The sequence below is a fragment of the Fundulus heteroclitus genome, chromosome 15, assembly GCF_011125445.2.
Source record: "Fundulus heteroclitus isolate FHET01 chromosome 15, MU-UCD_Fhet_4.1, whole genome shotgun sequence".
Lineage (NCBI taxonomy): Eukaryota > Metazoa > Chordata > Actinopteri > Cyprinodontiformes > Fundulidae > Fundulus > Fundulus heteroclitus.
The window spans coordinates 21,194,036-21,216,984 of NC_046375.1; the positions used below are offsets into that span (position 1 = coordinate 21,194,036).

Below are 22,949 nucleotides of genomic sequence, written 5' to 3' on the forward strand. Positions count from 1 at the left end.
TTTCCGGCCCTCAACAGCTTGGCTTGCCTCTGTTATGAGAAGTTTGTAGCTTTGTGTAGTTTATTAGCTAAAAGAGATAGACAGTTATTTTCCAATCCATTTCCAAAATGCCCTTACCCAACTATATTTGAAAGCTAATTATTGGGATCATTTACCTTATGTGATTTTCCATCCCACGTTACAAAGAAAGAAACATAGGAACTGGCTGATGATGGAGAAATAAACACCTTTTTATCATCCATTCCTAGAGGGCAGCATGTCAAACCTTTCCCCTACCACCCTCAGCTAATGTCCCTCATAATTTCAGCTGAAGCTGGATTAGAAAAACTTGATAAAAACTTCAATTCTTGCTTTAACACTAAACCTTTCTCAGCTCCAACGATTTATGGCAGTCCTTGGACTTATACAGTATGATATCTTTAATCAACTTTTACCAAGTTGACAAAATCATTACACAATAGCACCCATACAAGCATATTAGCCGTACTAACTCCTCAACTCACACCAGAAATAAATGACAGCAGAAAACAGTTAGTCAAATTTAGTCAAACATTAGGTAGGATTTGTTACAGAAATTAAATAGTAGGCACAGCATCTGTAAACAAATGATGATTAATGATTTGTATATATATGCATATATATATGTATATATATATATATATATATATATATGTCTTAAGGCAATATTCAATATCCGACAAAATTCCTTTTTTTCAGCGTAAAATAATAGGAAGAAAGCTAAGTGCTAAAAAAAAGGGGGTCGGCGTTCAGAGCTCTGCCCAATTCAAGCCCTCATTAAAGGATCATGGCGGGTCATGCCATGCTTCAATTTGTGGTAATTACAGCCGCCTGCCCGACATGCAGGCGTAGACCTTTCCCCCGCTGACCGCCGAGGTCAGCTGCCAGTTAGAACAGTTACATCCTCCTCCTCTCAACGCAGTCACCGATGCTGGACCTAATCGCCCAATTTACTCCGCCACACCGTGTGCGCAGAGACACACACGGTCCCGCGCACACATGTTTGTGTGTGTGTGTGTGTGTGTGTGAGTGTGTGGGAGAATGAGGCTGAGATGAGAGGTTAAATGAAATGGAGTCGCAGCAGGATTAAGTAATACGCTACACTGCATTTTGCTGCTTTTTTGTCAGTTTGCCAGCAATTTGTAAACGCTTTGCTGTAATGGAATTCACCTAAAAGGGGGACTATCTGTTAATTCTCCGCCCAGGTGTTCGCGCTGGCAGGCTTTCCCATGAAAACAGGGGAGGAAATGCACAATACAGAACTGAGACCAGCACAGGAGGGCAGCTCTTTGTCCTGCACAAGGAAACAAGGGCTAAGGGCCAGGAGGCCTGGAGGAAGTTATTAAAGCATTGGCACATGCATGGAAGCTGAGGTGGGCCAGTATTAATGCTCTCCTTCTCTCCTGCGTTTTTTTCTTTTTTTTTTCTTTTACTAAACCACCAGGCCAATTAACCCAGTCTACAGGGACTTAGATCTGAGCTTTACATCAGATTTTATTCCTTCCAGATTGCCTTTTATAGCCATTATTTTGCCTTAAAAAGTACAAACAAAATGCCAGTGTATAAAGGAGAGCCACGGTATTGACTGTTTTCATATGGTTAGTGTAGCAAAGGTGGCGGGAGTCTGGTGGAGCCGCCGTACAAACCAGCCGCATGGTGCGGCCGTGTCGGTTTGGGTCTAACCAAGGAATTCATATATACCAATCTGGAAGCCTGACGTGTGATTTCTGTTTGGTATGTTAAAGCCTGAGCTCCCTTCATTTGCACTTTGTGGCCTTTATCAGATGCTCTAATCCACAGAAGAAGAAAACCTTTCTAAAAGGGTCAGAGAGTAGGCCATGACGACTGGTCTCCTCTCACATACCTGAACAAAAAAACACAGCGCTTTGCAAAGGTTTTACGCAAACCATTTTCCCATTTTGTCATGCTGCGACACAAGACCAGCACAAAGTAGTGCACCATTGTGAATGGTTTTCAGAGGGTTTCTTTTCCAAATAGAAGAAAATACAAAATGGGTGGCATGCATTTGTACACAGCCCCCTTCACGTTGGTACCTAAAAATATCAACCTAAACACAAAATACCCTTGATATAACATGGTCAGGTGGCAGCACCATGCTGTGGGGAAGGTTTTCTTCAGCAGGGACAGGGAGACTGGTCACAGTTGCTGTAAAGGTGGAAAATACAGGGAACCGGGAGAGGTTTCAGTAGGTCAATGACCCCAAAGAGGGGCAAAGCTAAGAAGAAATGGTTTAGACTGGTGCATAGCCATGTGTTCGAATGGTCCAGTCAAATCCCAGACCTGAATACAATTGATAATTTGTGTCAGGAATTGAATCTGGATGTTCAAAGATGCTCCTTGTCAAATCTGACTGAGTCTAAGCTTTTTGCATAGAAGAATAAGCAAAAGTTTCTCTTTCTATATAGATGTACGAAGCCAGTAGATAGCATAATTACCTCTACAAACTTCTGGGGGGACTGATTACAAATGCACACCACATGTTTTTATTTGTTTATGTAAAAAAAAAAAAAAAAAAGAAACTTTAAAAACCATATAAAGTTTGAGGTCGCAACATGAAAAAAATGTGAAAAGTTCATTGAGCAGCACTGTTAGATCTCAGACGAAGAAAGCAGAAACAATGCGGCGATGTATTTGTTGGACTCCGGAGCTTACGGGGTGAGTTATCTGACATCCCGCAGAACAGACTGTGCAGAACAACGTCGCAATTAAAGTAGACGCAGGGACAGAGGTGCGCAGGTGTTGGCTGTTAAGGAGGAGAGGACGGCGATGTGCTACAGAAGGTGTCACGAACGCGAGTGAGCGCTGCGACATTCCAGAGGTTCTGGCGCGCTCCGCCGCTCCAGCATTCCATCAAGGGCGACAGCGCGCCAGGGCGACAGATTTGCATACAGAACAAAGCCGCCCGCGGGCTAGGCCACTGGGACGTAAACCTGCCCCCCTGCGAACCCCTCCTCTGCTTTCTGTGCACGCAGGCAACACACACACACACACGCGCCTGCTCTCTTTGTTCACACACTCATACCCCTGTACCATCCCTGGGAGTACGTGCATGTGCACCTGTCAGGGCTTTAGCTGACACCTCCGCTGTTGGAGGAGCAGCTCCTCATTAGCATGGCTGTGATCTAGGGGTCCCCAGGGGTCCCAGCCTCCTCACCTCACCCCTTGCCCCCCCCCCTCTCCCCTGTTGCCCCTCTGCTCTGTTCCTCGTCAGCTCTCCCATCAACCCCATCCCTCTTCCTTCTCCTGCCGTGCTTCTCTCCCCTCAGCTTTGACGGCTTGTTTGTCACGAAGGAGACTAATCAGGGGGCCACGGGGCCCCGCGGGTCGTCTGCGTGAGCGCGTACGTGGTCGTGTTTATCGCAGGGGACAGTGAGGATAGCGGCGTCGCGGCAAACGGCGTCCGCTTATGACACAGGGGTAGTAAAAGGAAGAGGGAGAGAAAGGAAGAAAGGAAGAAAAGGAGACCGTGGAGGGTGGCAGAGGCAGGCAGGGGGTAAGGCTCTCACACAGTGTGACTGGCTCCACGCTAACCCGTAGCAGCTTTGGCCTGCTAACCATATACATCTGTGTGCGTCTGCAGCCAACATGACCAGCCGGAATGCCTGACAGACTGAGAGAGGATTTAAAGTAACAGCGCTCCTCAAAAAGATTGCAGCAAAAAGTCCACGGGACGGAAAAAACAATGCACAAACGATTCACTCGAAATCTCCCTTTTCCCCTCACACACACACACACACACATACACACACACACACACACACACCGAGCACCTGTCCAAGGTATCTGGGTACTCCACCCTGACCCTCATTCCTCCTGGGATGTGGGTCAAACGAACAATGAGAAGGGATCGGGTATCTCCAACAGCTTGATCGTAGGCATGAACACGCAAACGGGGCAAAAAAAAAAAAAACGACAGCAAGCAGGTCCAGCTGCACAACAATGCGCAAGAGGGGTGCGACCGAGGGAGCGCGTTGCTGCCATTAGGCAACAGGGACACAGGGGACTTGCTGTGCAAAATGACTGGCAAGGCCTCTCTGTCAGTGAAGAGCTACAACTTTTGGCGAAGGAGCAATAGAAACAAAAACAGAGAGAATGAGAAGAAAAGAAAAAAAGGGGAGCCTCATGAAGTGCATTAGCTAAGCTCTCTGTGGCATCTCACTAAGCCTGACTCATTGCCATCAGCTCCAACAACAATGCATCTGTGTGCGTCGGGGTTCGGGTGGGGGAAGTGGGGGGGGGGGGGTACGCGCGCACACTTGTGGGGTCTGCTGTCTATCACGCGAGGCTGACAAATGGACGACACTCAGCCGTGCTTGCGGTCGAAAGAAGATGTAAGAGAGAGGAGCGAGATGGGAAAGAGGATTAAAGACGTTAAGGCCAGGCTGTGGGAAAGACATGTCAGAAGGCAAGGAAAAGTTTAAATGGAAAAAAGTTTAAACGCAAAAAAAAAAAAAAAAAAAACCAGCCAGAAAAAGGCAGCCAGCGTGGAAAATACAGAAGACATACATGTTTTTTTTTCTATCAGTGTGGCAAAATTACAATCATTTCATCCCTGATCCATTTTACCATGACAGGGCAGCAGGGAAAACTGGCAGCACCACATTTAAAGAAATCAAGCAAAGAAGCAGCAGTGTCATCCTTAGAGTCATTTAAGTGTAAGGCCTAGCAATTGATTGATTAAAGAGAAAATCCACCAACGGAAAAAAGAAAACTGAAGAAACGTTTCCACAGATGGGGGGAAAAAATGGCAAACATTTCTAAAACAAAAATAGGAAAATAAGTATTTAAGAAAAAAAAATGCATCTTAAGGCTGAAAACTCAAACTGATTTGACAATAAAATGGAAAATCGGGGTGTAGATACACGCAGTGTTTGCTTAAGGCTTTACATCCAAATGGCACAGAACATGAAATTGACATTGACTTGTGCGAATGTTGCTGTGTGCAATCTCTAAATGTCATGTAAATGTCATTTTATACATAGTATCCAGCAGGCATATTTGTTTAATGCGGCATAGTAATTGAATGACTTATATTTTTATATATGTATAATATTTATAAGTGTGATAACGGTTCAAGCATCACATCGCAATGTGTGGCGCTCATTTCCTGTCGCGAACGCTCCCGAGAACGGGCCTTTTTCTCACACGCTGCATTTCAGACAGTGGCTCTTTTGTGGTACAGTTTGTGGTGTTTGTGTATATGTGTTTGCATGCTATATGCCTATTCATTCACAGAGAGTGCCATGCAGTAATGGTTCCCAGCTGGGTTCTGCCCACTAACGCTGAGTAGCCGGTCCTTCTTAAATGGGAGCCCACAGGAAGAAACAACCGAGGCCTTGACTGGTGCGAGCGCGAGCCCTCCCAGCTTACAGCACCCCATTAAAACTTTATTCTCCCTCCCCTCACAAATACTGTAAAGTCCACTAAAGTCAGCACAGGATAACAGTCATGATCTAATCCCTCTTGTTTAACTTTTTTTTCCTTCCCTGCACTGTAAAAAGGAACTTTTGCTAACATTAAACATCCATCCATCCATTTTCTAAAACGCTTATCCCTAGTGGGGTCGTGAGGGGTGCTGGTGGCTATCTCCAGCTGTCAATGGGTGAAAACAAATTATTCACATTTAAGTATATTAGTTTGGAGTTGGAACATTCAATATTTAAAAAAAATCCTACCAAGATATGCTGGTAATGAGTCCTGGCAAAACAATTGGATTAAAATTTTACTTGTGATTTTAGTTTGCTAATCTCATTCATCTTGCCTGATGTCCAACAGGGAACAATGATGATAAATATATATCTTAAGAACTGCAATTAGACTTGCTGGTGAGGTATCTTTCAGGTATTTACCAGTAGTGCTAATGCTAAAGTACAATTTGCTATACAGCTAGAGTTCTTAACCCCAAAGCAGTCATTCCCTTCTTGGTCAAAGTTGTCAGGCAAACGGTTTTCATACCGCCCTGTTAGAATAGAAAATGTATTATTTTTTTTGGTTACGTAAAACATGGCTATTTTTTATTTGTTTTTAACATGGGTGGAATAACTAAAGGAGCACACTGAAACTGACAATTAGAATTTTGTTAAATTTGTCTTTTCTGATTAATTTAAGTGTCTGTTTGCTGTTAAAATCTCCCTAATGTCTACATAGAAATATATTAACCGGAACAGAGCCAGCTCAAAGCATAGATAAAGGTGCTGCATAGGTCCCCCAGGCCAGTAGGGGGCCCCAAGAGCACTTAACTTCTCACACAAAATATTTAGATTTCGAAACGTTTTATTTATAGTCATTTGTCAAGAATGAGACTGATTTTTAAATCTGCTGGAAAGGTTCATGAATTACAGGTTTAACGACATTTTTGATTATTTCAATTTAATCTATGTTTTATTTATTCAGGATTTTACAGAACTGACAAATGCAGTTATTACTATTATGTAATTGTACTGAGTAAAACAATTCATAATATTAATTCTTAGATAAGTAATTCTTAACAATAATGATGTAATATTGCTCATCTAATTATGTCTCTGGTATTTGTCTGGGCTGAAATCACATTTCATACAAAATGTGACTGCAAATTCATCAATAAATAAATGACAATTGACCCCTCTTGCCTGACTTGTTATTTTATAAATACTGTCCCACCACCTCTACCATTTATTTTACACTATTAATTTAATGAATAATGTATACTGTAATTGGGACCCCACATATTTTTTTCCTTAGGGTCCCATACAATCTTGAGATAGCACCTGGGTTTATATTTGTCCAAAAGAATGCAAATATGCAAATTTTTTACAGTTGGTCTTAACAGTATATCAATGTAATCCTTGTTCCTCACTCTCACTTATCAGATAGTTTGTAGTGAGCACAAAGAGTATTGCATTAGACACTAATTTGCACGTCATCTAATTAGTGTTAACTAAACTCCAGTTGCAAACAAGAAGAGAAATCCTATTGTCCCTTTTTTCCCTTTTACCTTTTAATAAAAGATGCATATTAACTTTTGCTGTGACTTTTTTTTTGTTATTTTTCTTGTTTTTTTTTTTTTTTTACATTCGGGTCTCTGCCTTCAGAGTAAGTGTTCAGTAGTGCTGCTGTAGAGTCTAGAACAAGAACTTCTAAAATGTAAGAATATTTTCATGCCTAAACCCATTTTAGTGCCCCGAATTTATCAAAATCAGATTTGTCTTTCCATCTAAGAAAATGTAACGAGAAAAAAGAAAGAAAGAAAAATGATATTTGATCCTTGTGGAAACCCATGCATTAGTGGTTCTCTCACAATATCACAGTGAGTAACATAAATCTGAAGATTACGTTTTTTGCCAACCTCACAAACAGCAAAACGAAAAGAAAAAAAAACATGCAATTCATAAAAAAGAAATATTCCAGACCTTAACAACTAAACTATCTATCATTCACAACTATATAGAAACAAGTTATTATCTTTATTTTGTTGTCACATCCTGATTTAGAAGTTGCTATGGATAAAAGCGTCTGCCAAATGCAAACTTTAAAATTTCACAGATTTTCTCTATCAGTTAAAATATGACGGGGGGAAAAAAACAACAACTGATTTGTCATGAGAGCTGTCACGTGTTATGACAATAATCTGAGAAAGTGTTTCTCTTTAAGTTTTCATTTTGCTTTTTTATTGCTTATGTCGACGAGGTCCTGCTATGATCTATGGAAGATCAGCGGCGCAACATTATTCACGTTGCAACGGTCATGTCTGCAGGGGAATTCTGTTCTCTCTCCCCGGTGTGTGTCCTGAAACATACCCAGGTGTGTCAAACGGTCTCCTGTCTGGTCTCCAAACACATCGCCTCGGATTGCTACACACAGGCGCTCAGATGCAAGCTTGAACATTGATTCTTCTCTCAACACATATTTATGAAGTGACACAATGTGGCTGAATTTGGCCACGGGCCCTCCCCTGTGGCCTCTCCCTCTGTCTCTCCCTCCTTTTACCCACTCGTTTATTTCTCTCTCTTTCCCCCCTCCCCCCTTCTTTTTCTTTCTTTCTGTCTGTTATCATGCTGATACATTTCCTGCTCCTGGCACGGCTCCTGCATAGCTTATGGTTAAAGCAAGCTTTCATCTATCCAGAGCCCTCCAGGACACACACACACACACACACACACACACACACATAAACACACTCACGCACATATGCAGGCGCTGGTACGGGCCAGCGCTGCCCCAGCCAGACCACAGGCCCTGACAAGCTCCGCTGGCACCAATCACTCTGATAACATCTCGGGCTTTATTTCATTTCTGGCTCGCTCTGCTCCGCTCTGGGAAAGACCAGCATGAAAAAGGGGGAGTTTGCTGGAAATAATATAAATTACACCAGCATACGGGGAGAGTGCAGCCCCTTAACCTTGAGCACTTAACCTCCGCCCCTCTGTGTGCGCTGTAGCGTCTGTGGACATGACAGTGCAGGCCCTCAGACATTCAGAAAGCAACCCAGAGCTGATGTTTCTGGCAACGTGCTTCATCAAGTAATTAAGAATTATTGGCGGAGCAAATGTGATACAAAAAAAAAAAAAGTTTCAATAAAAATATTGGAATATCTATTTTAGACACCGCACTGCAAAAACGGATCTAAAAATAAGTAAAATGCTCTTAAAATGTGTGTTTTTGTCCTAGATTTGAGCAGGTAAAAAGGATTATCTGCCAATAGAATGAGTATTTTGACCCCTAAAATAAGATAATTAGACATCCTGCACTTGAAGTAAGATGTTGGAGATGGATTGTTCCCATTTTAAGTGCAAACATCTTGTTCCATTGGCAGATAATTTTATTTACCCACTCAAATCAAGGACAGATATACTCATTATAAGGAAAATTTTCCTTATTTTTAGTTCCGTTTTTGCAGTGCGATGGTGTTCTGAAATTTCTGGTGTATGTCTGAGCTTTCAGTGGAAAGAGGAAGATAAAAAAAAATGACATGGTCACATTGAAGAAAATTCAACAACTTTGTAAATGACAAAGAAAAATGTTAGTACTAGACTGAAAAAGAAAGTAGCTCTGTCTTTCGTGCCAACACATCTGCTTTCTACTTATTTTTTCCCCCTTTATTTAATTTCCCCAGTATGTGAGGGCTGTGTGGATTATGGGGCTCGTATCAAAAAACATGATTGTGGGTCCTGTTCTCGGGACGAGCCTGCGTCAGAACGACACGAAGGTGGACAGGGCCGTGCCAAAACGTAAATAGGGCCCAGGGCAGAATTGCGATTTTGGAGCAGCACCTTGTTTAAAAGAGAATATGTCTGAATTCCCTAAATTGACTGTTTCAGAATCCTGTCAGTCAGCTTGGGATAACGTTTTAGAAGAAAAGAGTTATTTCTCTGACTTGTCGGTCTGCTCTGGCCGCCTTGTCTGTTGTGCTGTGAAGGTGCCGTGTGCGTAACATGCGACAGAAGCAACAGAAAGTATTAAAGTATATTACAATTACTGCAATCTGTGGAACATTTCACTTTGCATATTTACACATGAAACACTCGTTAATTCCTTTGAACGTCAAGTAAATATGAATTTTAAATGCATTTTTGTAATTAGTTAAGAAATTAGAAATGTGCTGATTTAAAAATAATGGGGCTAATTCTTGGTGAACTTCACTACAATAAAAAAATAAAAAACAACAACTTTTGAGACAGCTCCAGGTAAATTTGGCCCTTCGCCAATTCATACAACCGTTACATACCTGTGCTTTGGGATTTTGCCCCTCCATAAATCTAATTCATCCCAAGGTGTTTAACCCTGATAGATCAGTTTAATGCCCTGGGCTGTGGAGCATCGTCGAACTTCTGAGATAAACGCTCATAAAAATCCTTAAATCCCATGTGTAATTCAACTGTTCATATTTTTACTGAATATTTTCATTACCTCCTCTTCTTTAACTTTCAGTCTTGAGAAAGTTGACAAATTATAACCACTGCTACCAATTATTGTCACAACCCAAACCCAAATAAATCTTACTTGACTTTCTGCTGGTAGGCAGCAGGAAGTCAAGTAGTATTTATTAGAATAATAGTACCACATTTTCTAGCAGCAAAGTATGAGTAAAATATAGAAAATCTGTTTCAATTCTCAAAGTGGGGACAAAACATATGGCTTGACACATGGTTGAGGTGATGCAGGGTCTCTAAGCAACCTCCTCCTCGTAGATATATTGTTTATTGGAGTCATAAAACCACATTTAGTGCTAGTAGCATGTGACTATATTTTAGAAAATGACTTGAAATCATCAGTTGTCAAAACGGGGACAAAATGTCCCAATAAGTGACATGAAACGACACACGGCTGGTGCAAAACATTGCGTGTGACATAGCTCAAATTCACACCGTGGCCAAAAAAAAAAGAAAAACTGTCAAAACTAGAAACATGCCAAATGAAAAGCACCTGCTGAAATAAATTATGCGGCAGAAGCAGAGCGCTCTCCGGGGCCCCCTGCCGACCCGGGGGGCAAAGTTCGCCTTGTGGCTCAAGCCGGTTCACATTACGCTTGTCAGTGTAGAGTTCTCTTTTAATGTAATTGCTCAAGACCAACAAGTGGATGATCTGGGGAAGAGTTCTGGGTACTGTAAATGTGACATGAAAGGCTTTCAATATCTTTCGTGGTGAAAGCAGCTTGTAAAACGAAATATGTTGTCTACCCTCTCCTTACAATCCCACCCAAGTCAGAGCTCTAATAAGATAAAGAAGGGAAGAGGAGCAACAGTGTAGGATTTCATCTCTCCCTCTCTCCAGCTGACTAGCAAGCACCCTAAACCATACTTTTCACTTGACACATAGTAGCCCGCTGGTTCTCAAAGGCAAACATATACTGTTTCACAAAGGGAGAATAACAGCAAATAAGAACTGTGCATGATGTCTAGTAATCTGCTCAAGTTTTTTTGAGTGGTTACCAAAGTAGGCCAAGTCAGACATGTGGCTGAGCAGGTTCTCCATTCAGGTTGTGCATTTGATGAACATGCTTTCACTACATGTACTGTGTGTTCCTTTTTAAGAAAAAGGAAAAAAAAAAAAAAAAAAATGCTGCATTACTCAGCACATCTGCTAGACAGAGCGACAAAGCAGGCAGCTCGAATACTGTAACTACAGTGCCGTAGTCAAAATACCTTGATTATAGCTATTTACACAGAGAACATAAACATGTTCACAGATTCCCACTGACACGAGGAAACTGACGGTCGGTGGCAGCGGGAGCATGAAGTTCACGTCAACACCTCACCGGGAGCTCCACAAAAAGTGGAGGGGGGGGTGTGATGAAGCGCCGGCACGTCATCATCATTCGCCATGCGTAGCGAGGGGACGGTGCGCGTTTTTTTTTTTTTTTTTTTTTTTTAATGCTTCTTCAGTAAAAGGCTGTTAAGGAGCAAAGAGTCCACACATCTGGAAGACACAGTCAGTCAGCACATGCTGAAAGTTAGCGGTGGCGCTCGCAGTCCAAATTAGTGGCGAGTTTTATTCCCCCGCTGTGGTAGGAAAATATCAAATCTGCTGCCATATGAGTGCCATAAAGCTGGCTGTGGAGTGTTTGATGCCTTCATGTGGGAGCCTTTAAGCTGAGAGTGGACGTGCGCGTCGGCGTGCGCGTTCAGTGGGAGACGCAGGCCTTAATGGGAGATGAGAGCCATTGTGTGCATTCTTGCACGGGCATATGTTTTCTGTTTGCGTGCCTCTTATCGCCGTGCGTATCGATGGACGCGCACGTCCTGTGCCCCTGGCTTCACGCGGTAAACGCACCTTCATATGTGTGTGTGTGTAGGTGCAGGCGCATGTGCAGCTGTGCCACTTTTTGCAGCCCCCTTGCAGTTGACCCCGCTGCTATAGAGGAGACAGACACAAGCAGAGTCAGACGGCCCCTGGGGTGGTCCTGTCTGAGGCGGGTATTATGGGCCAACGAGGCCAGGGGCCCATACGCAGGCAGGGACACGTATACTGTAATTGCACATATGCACACACACACACACACACATATATATATATATATGTATATAGGTCCATGCACAGATGTGTGTCAAAGCCAGAATACATAAAAAAGGAAAACGTGGTGAAAAGGTTTGATGTTTCACCTTAATTTTCATCCCCGAGCCGCTAACTTTAACGTGCGGAGCGAATCGCAAACGTCTTCCACATGCGCACACTTTGGGAGGCGCGCGTTCACTTTCACTAAATTGTCGAAAAATGTCAGACAAAGCTCGCAAACCACAAAACCATTTCTCGTTCATCCTGCAACTACCTGCACGGAGGTGTGCAGATGCGAGCTGCGGTGCTAAATCACGAATCCTTTCTGCACAAACCCTCAAGTAATACCTGAAACTGGAATGGTTATTCAGATTTGCACTGGTTGTTTTTTTGTTTTTTTTACTTACCAGTAAACTGAACCTGTGGTGGTGGGATGTTACTTAGAAATGTGTTTATCGAAAGAAACGGTGTCCTAATTCCCCCCAAAGGTGGAATAAGGGCAAATCTAAGACTTGCAGAAGCCAGAAAAAAAAAAAAAAAGAATTAAAAAAATGAATATAGACACACATGCCTGCAAGCAGACTCACACTAAATTCCCTGGCAAGCATTCAGATCACTCATGTAAGAACACACAAACAGGCACATTAGGAGCGCACTACTTACACATCTCCCACCATGTGACCCCTAATCACAACCCCAGAGCTTGGACATCAAATGAAGCAAGTTTGAAAAAAAAAAAAAAAAAAAAAAAATCATCAGGAGTAATTAACGCATTTTCATATGCAAATGTGATTAATGCAAAACTACAAAGTCATTATGCAAATCGACTTTTCCTTGAGCCTCTGTACAAATATTCGCAGCTCAAATCAGGGATCAGTCTCGCCATCTTTCTTTTTTTTTATCTCCCTTTCCCTCTATCTTTCACTCTCTCGGAGAAGAGATAATACGTAAGTAGCATGTGAAGTTATTTCTGAACTCACGCCGCGTGTGTGTTTTCATGCGATGGGGCCGGGGCTGTGGCATTACGCCGCCTGCCTACTGATTACTGGCTGCTTGGCACTGGAGCGAGACGGGGAAGCCGGTGAACAGGGGAAGGTATGAATATGCAAAAGCCTGATTGCTTTTCATGATTAAAGCCTATTTAATATGGAAATGAGAGCAAGCCAGGTGATTAAAGGAGCATTGGGTGGTGGGGCAAAATAAAGAAAAAATAAATAAAAAAAAAAGGAGGGAGGGATGAAGAAGAGGGGGGGGTGGGCGGGGAGGGACACCTTCAAGTCCGCACATGTGGAGAGGTGTGCAAACTGGAATGTCGCTGAATGTCAGTGTCAGTCTACCGATTTTGAGTGCAAAAGGTTGCCACGTCTTTTATGACATTTTGAAGGGTTGCACCACAGGTTTTTTATCCAGTAACCACAATGACTCACTCAAGGTGAGAAAAAAAAAAAGATCCCTCCTTGCCCATTAGCTCAAAGAAACTGATCTTATCACGTTAAAATGCTCCTTTGTGTGCTTTCGCACCCGCAGAAATTTCCTACATGCGAGTGTGACCGTTCTTAAGTGCTGTTTATCTCCATTTTGGTCCTTTGATGGTAAGTCAAGTGTCACTTCGTTTCAGTTGAACAGCAGTATAGGTATCACATTGAGTTTTTTGTTTTTTTCTATCATACCGAAAAAAAAAAAAAAAAGTACAGCAAAAGTGTCACAGACGAGATCACAGGTGGACAGGGAGCAAAATGGAGAGAGAGAGATGTTGGAGGATGTCACTGCCGCTCACATCATGTCATGAAATATTTACCGTGTGTGGCAAACGAGACAGAAACGGGAAGAGGGAAGGGGTTTCATGATCCCGACTTCGCCCTCCTACCCCAAAGTGCTCTGAGGTGGCGATGGGGATGGGGTGGGGGGGGGGGGTTTAGCAGGGGTCCTGAGAGGAGTTCAAAGCGGGGCCAGGGCCGTCTCGGTACGGCAACGCTCCCCGAGCGACAACCTCCCGCCTGCGCGATGACACGCATCATTCTTCACGTGCACACGTCCATCCAAGTATCACCAGACTCCCAGCAAATCCGAACACATATGTATACACGTCACACACACACACACACAGACACACATCCACACAAACACATTGTGCATGCATCAGCAGGAGAATCTCAGGAGGGGGAAAAAAATTAAAAAACGGGGCAGAGGAGGGCCATTTTTCATCTACGGTGCAAGCTGTGTATAAAAAAAAAAAAGCATGCACATGTTTGTGTGTGTGTGTGTGTGTGTGTGTGTGTGTGTGTGTGTGTGTGTGTGTGTGTGTGTGTGTGTGCGTGCGTGCACCTTTTGGGGTTGAATCTGCTGGCCTTGCAGCATGTCTGCAGTTTAGGCGAGCGGGCTGACAGACAAAGAGGCCAGACAGGATGTTATAAAACACAACCAGGTGAGCAGGAGAGGGGTAAGGCATATGCTTTGCATGCTACACAAGCGTTTCGTGCATTATTAGCGTGCAAAATTTCGGGCGCTTCAATGCAACCCTCCACTTTCCCTCCCTTTGCTCTGAAGGTTGCATCTGGTAATGTGCCTTAAAGCTCACACGCAGTCAAATGATGTTATTTCCTTATAGGGAGATTGTGTGTGTGTGAGACGTGCTAGCGAGTGAGAGCGCCTCCAACACTTTGGACTTAATTAGTCCTAATAATGTAATCTAATTTGCTTGAAACTTGAGACTGACTTGAGTGGCAATCTAATGTGTTGAACAAAGCTCCCCTCATCGCTTTCATTTGGGCCTTGGAGTGCTTTAATGTCCTGTTCTCTTAGTGATAAGACTCTCTGTCTGAATGACTAACCGGCCGCAGCTATAACAGGCTGACTCAGTCTTTAACTCTAACCGTTTTTTTTTTTTTTTCGTTTTTTTTTCCTCCCTGCCCATCCTGCAGACATAATTCAACGTAAAACGATTGATTGGCTAAGTATTTTTCATCTTCGTTTGTTCCCAGAACTGTTGAAAGCTCTTCAGCTTTCCCGAATCATATTCCAAAAAAAATGGAAGCAATTAACAAAAGCCACATTGTTATTGAGGGTTGGTCAGATAATTTTTTTTTATTATCTGCTGACAGAACTCTTGAGAAAACTCTTCTATTTTTTTTTTTTTTTTTTTTTTGTTAGTCGTTTATTCTTTCGCAAATTAACGGCGACGTCCAAACCTTTGCTGTCAGATATTGTCTCTGATCTCCTTTTACAGATACTTCCCACAGTGACAGATGATGGCCACACACAGCTGCTGGCCACACACAGACGGCGTGCACGTGCACCGAGAGCTGCACAGACAACAAAAGAGGTCTTCACTTAGTTTGGTTCAAAAATTAACAAATCGTTCCGATTTGAAATGGGCATGCCTTTTTCTGTGCAGAGCGTTCTGCAATAACTAAAAAAAAAAAAAAAAAAAAAGCAGGTTTTGTCAGTTGGAAATCTGAAACAGAAACTAAACTGTCTTCTTCTCGCTCCCTTCCTTGTTCATTTCAAGTTGTTCGGCTTACATCTTTGGGTGCACGGGCCCTAAAGAACGTCTGCATTAAAAAGCTCTGAAACATTCAGCCAGCGCAGAACAGAAAAATACCGCACAGCCCAAGAAGCAACACCTTCCCTGGACATTATTTTTATGTGCAAAAACAGCTATTTATAAAAATGCATAGCATCACCATTAAAATGGATGCGTTGTTGCAAATGGCACCAGCCGGTTAATAGTAGCAAACGGTTTAAAAAGATCAAGGTTTCACGTCGCTCCAACGGTTTAAAGCCCTTTTATCGAAATGCCAGGGAAAGTGGACGGAGTCGTGCAGAACGTGGAGTAACTGCGTCTCCTCCCCAGCCTGTTGCTGTGCCCTGCTGCTCAGGAGCCAGAAAGAAGGCTGCTACACTTTTATATCACTTTTGATAGATCTTTGGCTGGGGGAAAAAAGTTACTTCATGCTCAGTTTGCACACCAGAAACAAAGTTGTCTGTTTGGACGTATTTCTGGTTTGGAAAACCTGGACAGTCGGTGTGTGTGTGTGGGAACTGGTATTGATGTGACACGATTTATAAAACTACAGTTTGTGACTGCAGAATGGCTTTCCTGAGCAGATAGCCTCACTAATTAAAGAGCTAATATCAGCCGGCTATAGTTTTGCTGCTCAATAAAGAGCAGAAAGTCCAAAAATCCCTCAGCAGATTTGTATTTGGGTACGTTCCAAGAACCATCAGCCGCCACAAAGCACAACTGATATTCCTGTCGTGTCATGTTCAGATGTTTACGGGTTATACACAAAACTTAACCCTTATTACAGTTCACAGCCAGAATGTAGACGGAGAGACACAATAATCAAACGTGTGTTACTTTAATTGTGTTCAATTCATATAAGATATATACTGACGGCACTTGGTGTGCGTGTTCAGAAATATTTTTTGGTTTCTGGAACAAAAACAAACTTCTGTTGTGGCTTTCAGAGTTCAAATGTTAACGCTGGATGAGAGCTGGATGAAAGTTATCAGAACTATTCCTGATCTCAGGTTTGGCCTTTTAGAAAGTCACTCCAGGTAATTTTAGGAACAGTCAACAAGTGATCCACACACTGACAGTTTTAGGTGCTCTGTCCTCACTTCTGCTTTTTTAGTGATCAATATACAAAAAAAAAAAAATTCTCAGTAAAGAGCCTTTAAAGTCATTGACTTGCATAAAAGCTTGTACATATCTACAATCGCAAGCTTTGCTACGCATGGTTACCATTGATGACAAATCACCTTTATGGACAGATATTGTTTACATGTTTAAACATGATTTCCGTGACAATTAGCAGCTTTTTCTTATTTTCCGCTCTTCTATGCAACAGGCGCAAACCTCCAATTGAACTTTGAGAAAGGTCCATACATTTTATGGCGCAAATCTTTGCGCCAAGATGAAAATAAATGAACTGTATAGACAGCATTATTAAAACTGTAATAATCAATATCTTCTTTTAGCTGCAGTAGGAGTTATTGTAGCCTTTTTTACTTTACGTTGAAGCTGACGGTTGACGTTACATCATTTTTTAAATAATGTTTTAAATGTTTGTGTTAATACCTTGATACTGTGGCATGCAATTTGAGATCTTGATAAAGTGAGATCCTCATACTGACCCACGCCAAGGTGCATATTTAATCTCTACACTATCTTTACAGCTTCGTTGTAAGTGACAAAACGTGGAGTTGACAACACAGGCTGAACAGATATGCTTTACTTAGAGAGCGGTCCTGGAGAGCTTCTCCTTAACTACTTAGATCTGACCATGACACAATAGCGTGACACAGCGGTGACCAGTTTCTGTGTTACAAGATTAATCGTGCATGAAATTCTGTCTGGAAACATCTTAGTCTGGCGAAGCCCGCGTAATCCTGGATAGCTTTTCTCAGCTCTTGGGTGTGATGGTGACTGTCTCCTCTGATAACTCTGTATTAGTTTCCCTACAGCGACCTGCAGACTGCAGGCCTTACCATTCCTCCTCCCCCCCCCTTCCACTGCCGTTTCCCCTCCAGCCGTTTTCCTTTTTTCCCCTCACAGCCAGATGAACGGCCTCGCGGCTTTATTAATCCGTTCCCCCTCGCCCCCACGCACGCACAGAAGATGAATTTTAATCTTTAACCTCTTCATATGCTGCAGGATGTCTTTTCAAACGCTCCGATAAGTGATGTGCACTCAAAAAAGAAAAAGAAAAGAAAAAAACAGGAAAACAAATAAATAAACCACAGGGAGTTTTGTTGCGTCGTCGGCTCCTCCCCTTTTGAGAAAGGGTTTCAGATTTAAGACCTCCGTGTATAGGTTTTGAGGGGAGTTAGGGTGTGTAAAATCAAAATGTGCATATAACCACACGCACGCACGCACATTTATGACACTCCTGGTAAAGATGTGAAAATGTCACACAAAATTGTGTCTCTTATTGCAGTAAGTCTCTGACTGAGTACGCTTGTTTGGAGAAGGAAAATAAAATGGCATGTTAGAAAAAAAACTTACAAATGTATACAGTCATAGTCAGTAAATTAGAATATGCATTTCTAAGAGGCTTGTTGATCATAATAAAAGTACCTTCTGAAACATAAAAACTTTAAGCTGATATTAAACATACTTTTTGCTAAGCCCCCATTTCTGCATGGGAAAAGTTGCTGTTGTGTCTGATGTTTTTATTAGCTGGTGGTGGGGGAAAAACATCATAATTAACAGAAATAAAGGCTTTAAAACATCATCATTCTGTGTTAATCTACATAATGTCTTTCCCTTTGTGAATTCACTTACTGAAATAAATGAACTTTTCAGTAATATTCTAAGTTATTGAATATGACTGTATATGTGTAACTGATTATTTTACTAAAACTCTACTTTTTAGGAGTTCCTGATTGATCTACATGACCTTCTGTTGTTCTGGGGTATACATACGATGCGACACATAAGTCCATTTCTCTTATTTTTGTTAAACTTTCATTGACGTTGTTTGACCGCTATTAGACGACGTCCCATTTTTATCTCGCCAACGCACAGTGAGCGCGACGGAAAGGGGGGATAAAAAGAAACTCCAAAGCTCATTGTTCAAGAACTTCAGGAGAGAGTGGCAACCTGAGGTCACCAAGTGTCCACAACAAAAGTTTAAAGCTATCTGGAAGCCAACAGGTTGTATGGGAGAGATGCTAGCAAATAAATAACGTTTTCTGTCCTAGCATCACAAACGCAAACATGTGGAGGTTGCTAAGCTAAAAAAAAAAAAGAAAACCTGTTGGATAAGCTGAAGAGAAGAGAGAATGACAGATGATCTGGGACTCTGGAGAGATTAATCAAGCAGGAAGGGTCAAAGACCTCACCCTTTGTATGCTCCAACATTGTGAAGTGGGAGAAGAGTCCTGGCAAAAAAAAAATTGGATGGCACAAAGCGATGCCAACGGGGGAACCGGTAATTGTGCCGTCAGTGCTTTTATTAAATTATCTCTTAACATTTATTCCCCATTGAATAAATGTACTCAAATTAAAGGTTTAATTTAATTTGAGTACATCTGCCGCTGCAGTTCAAGATGAATGGCTTTTCATCCATCTTTACCGAGGGTGCCAATAGGTCTTTCTTTGTTTATTTACACTCACTGCCAGCATACGCACACAAGCACGGAGCTGTAGGGGGCGCTGTACGGGTGTTATTGTCTACACAGTGAAGCAGACGCAGCTCTGCGGCTCTCTGAGTCACTCTAATAAAATCATCTAAGGGTACATTAATCCCTCCCGAAGGCCACCGTCAAAATAACAAACAGCTTTCTTTAAAGAGAGCTGTCTGCTTTGGGCAGGTGAAGGATGTGTATGTGCACCTGTGTGTTTAAGACTTGTTATCCGTACCTCCTTTCTCCTGCTTGGGGCAGATCCCCTTGGCCGGCGTCAGCCTCCTCTGCTCGTCGTCCTCTCCCCCGGGGGTCACCTGGACCCCCACCTCCACTGGGACCGAGCCCCTCCCGAGCTCCAGCGACCGGGTCCTCGGAGAGATGGGGACGCCCATGATTCCGCCGGCTTCCCCGGGCTTGGAGAAGGCGGCGGGTCCGCCGCCGGGCCCCCGGCACAGTCGCCGCTTGTGCTCGATGAAAACCAGGATGTCGCCGAGGGGGAAATTGGTCTGGCACTGGCCGCAGGTCAGGAGGTCGTGCTCTCCCTGCCCCATCCTCCGAGGACTGGGGGTGGACTGCTCCGGAGAGGGAGACTGCGCTCCTGAGTCATGGTTGACCTCCGCTGCGAGAAAAAAAAGACGCAGAGCAGAAAGAGAAACAAGTGAGTCAGTGAGAAAAACTTTCTCAGAAAAAAAAGAAAAAAGAAAAAAAACACTGAGCAAGGTTTGGTCCTGAAACCAATACAAGATAACAACCATGCGTCTGTACCACACAGGGTGGTCGTTACATTAAGAACTGTGTCACGTCGGGGGGGCTTGAAACAGCGTCCCTGCTAAAGCTACTTTACCTAGATAAACACCTGCGCCGCTTATCTCTGAGACAGATCTGCGTAGGTGGGACCAAACACTTTACTCTACATGCCGGTGTGCGTCTGCGAGCGTATTTGCTCCACTTGTGTTTGTGTTTGTGCGGCCAGGAAGCGATTGATCTCACGGCGCAGGCTGGGTTTCCGGCGAGGGCCCTCGACTGCGCTGAGCTGTCACAGCGAGATGGTTGCCTAAAAACCACGTGGGAGCCTCGGCTTTTTGCTCGACAAAGTTTAACGTAACCAAGGCCACATCCACCAGCCGCTCAGCCCTCTCTCTCTCTCTCTCCCTCTGAGTGTGTGTGTATGTGTGTGTGTGTGTGTGTGTGTGTGTGTGGATCAGGACTCAGGTGAGTTTAAACTATATTCTCAGCAGACAGAAAATCCATAAAGCCAAACCTGGGGTCCTGTTAGGAGAGTAAATCTCATTCTTCACAGATCTGACACGGCCATTAATAACCATTACGCATTCCTCTCTCCCTCTTCCCCTATGGCACAGACACTGTCCCTCAGCTTAACACAAATCCCTCATGGACAACTTCCACATTTTTTTAACCCCCCCCCCCCCCTCCCCCCCCAACACTACCCTGATGATACCGGCATGAAAACATGTCCAGAGCCCAAAGGAAAGCAGAAGCTCCAGAGACTCTGAGAGATGTCTGAGCGGGCGGGAAGGCGGGCGGGCGGGCGTTCAGGGAGAGGTGTCGGTGCCTGAAGGAGAGAGAGCAACCCATTTCCTCCTCTTATTGTCTCTTCTTTCTCTCTTTTCCCCACATGCCCCCCCCCCCCCCACCAGTGATCACAAAGATTAGACATTTTTTATAGATTTTGTATCTGATTTTTACTTTTAATTATCTTCTTTTTTGTCGTCTTTTGCGTCGTCATGACGCTTCACGGTAAATTTTTCCCCTTCACCAAATGGCGTGAACTTTTCTTGCACAGAAGTTGCCATTTTGTCCATTCGTACTTTCGGTTCATGCCGGAAAGCAACGCACTTCATACCTATGTATTAAAGCTACTGCGTGTTAGCTTCTTTAACGACGCAATTTGATTTACGTTTTTCAAAAAATACATACACATTACTGTTGATTTCCTTTAATTTTTGGGTTTCATATCTGCGTAGACAGGGGAATGATAAATTGCAACCTTTGATCAAACTAAAATACCTCTAAGCAGCTTCCTATTATCTATTAGAGTCATAGAGGCAGATTTACATACCATAGATAAAAGGAAATTACTTTAACTCAGCAGTTGTCATAGTAGGTATGAAGCATCCCTCTGCCAGGGATGAAATGACGCCTGGATGGTACCAGACAGCCTGTGGCAGATAGCTGCACCAGAGTAATACCTTAAAACCAAAGGGACAAAGGCACAAAAGGGCGCAGGAGACAAAATGCTAGCATTTGAAAATGCAAGTGATGTCCACCTGCATGATTTTAATATGCAGGTGTGGAATGGTTTGTTTATGACAATGCGTAGGTATGAGAAATTTCCATTTCTCTCCTTCCTACTTCCTTTTCCAAGTGGCAAAGAGGCAAAATAGCCAGCAACCCACAAAATAAATAAATAAATATAGAAAAACTATTACAAAGAAAAGGGGGGAAAAGATCAAGTAAAAAAGGACAAAGATTGAAACTTTAAAAAAAAAAAAGCCTATGTTTTTAAAATCCTTCTAATTATTTGAGGGTCAGTTTTGAAGAATTGGGCAATTAAATGGAAATATGTAAGTGTTGGGCCATTTTGTGGCTATTTAATTGTATAATTATTAAAAAACCTAAATTGTTAAAGAAATAAACCTGCACTCAATAGGGTAACCATATGGGTAGGAAATGACTTGTTTCAAGTTATGAACTGAAAGTAAGAAGAGACCAAATGGCAACATGAGAGTACAAAATTGGAATATGAATTGGTACAAAACTGGCCCATAGTTTTCCTCAAAGTATAGTATTTAAGTACATTATTTTCTGAAAACATGGTATTATATCGTTTTACCATTTATCTTGGCTCTGATCCCTGCTTGGACCAGTTGGCTCTTGTGACAGATTAAATCACAACCTTGTGTTCATGGATAATATGTATTGGAGTTCTAATACCACATTTCTTTATACTTGAGGATGAGTAGATAATAGAAAATCACTTTAAATAATGTGTTGTAAAGCAGATAAGAATTGACATTGTGTATGTATGGAACATTTCATGGCAAATGGCTCTATTTTGGACCAGAAAAACATCAGAAAAGAAGCTGGGAAAAGGGATCAGCATTCTGCTATTTGGACCATTTCTGTTTCCCTGGCTCCAGTCCCCATCTTTGTTCCTTTTTCAGATGTTGTGGTCTATCTGCTTTGGTCCTTGAATTATATACAGAAGTTCTGACCATTCAGTCTGTAAACTGAAAGAAATCTGACCTCACGCCCCAAAGGCAACCAGAACCCTACCAGGATGGTAGCTTATGAGTTAAAAAAAGAAAAAAAGGCAAATACTCTCCATGCTCCATTTACATGTGACTGCCTCCCATTGTGCAGTCGTCAGAGCAGGTATCATAGATGTTCTTCATGCCCATTTCAAGCCGCTCCTCTAAACTCAAAACTGCCACTGTTAACCTCTGATCTATTTCACCCCATTTTTACCTTTTTTATTTATTTCTGTCCAAATGAATAACTCTTCCTCCTGTTGGCCCAATCAGCCATCCAGCCACGTAAACACGCACAGAGACACACCCGCACAGGCACATGTTAGTCATCTCCATTTCCCCCCCCCCCCCCCCGTGATGAACCAATGCCAAACATCTTTCTCTACACGGCGATGGCTCCCTGGACTCCTGCCAAATCATTTCCATCTCATAATCTTTGACGACAAAGAAGACGGCAAACACAAACACATATTTACCTAGAGTTCGCAGCTTGCGACTACGATTCAGACGCAGCAACTCTCGGGCCGATAC

General features: G+C 42.8%; 1 protein-coding gene across 3 annotated transcripts in view; it reads right to left on the minus strand.

The window, feature by feature from the left end:
* bcl11bb (BAF chromatin remodeling complex subunit BCL11B b) overlaps nt 1-22,949 on the minus strand; it is a 37,455-nt gene that overhangs the window by 7,979 nt on the left and 6,527 nt on the right. Inside the window, exons 2-3 of one of the 3 annotated variants that reach the window (XM_012868915.3) lie at nt 19,382-19,765; nt 15,201-15,314 (exon numbers count right to left, since the gene is read on the minus strand). In XM_012868915.3, the coding sequence (XP_012724369.2) occupies nt 15,201-15,314; nt 19,382-19,765 (498 nt within the window). Of the gene's footprint in view, nt 1-12,675; nt 12,698-15,200; nt 15,315-19,381; nt 19,766-22,949 lie in introns of those variants that run through there. The other 2 variants (XM_012868916.3, XM_036147659.1) reach the window with 2 other exon arrangements.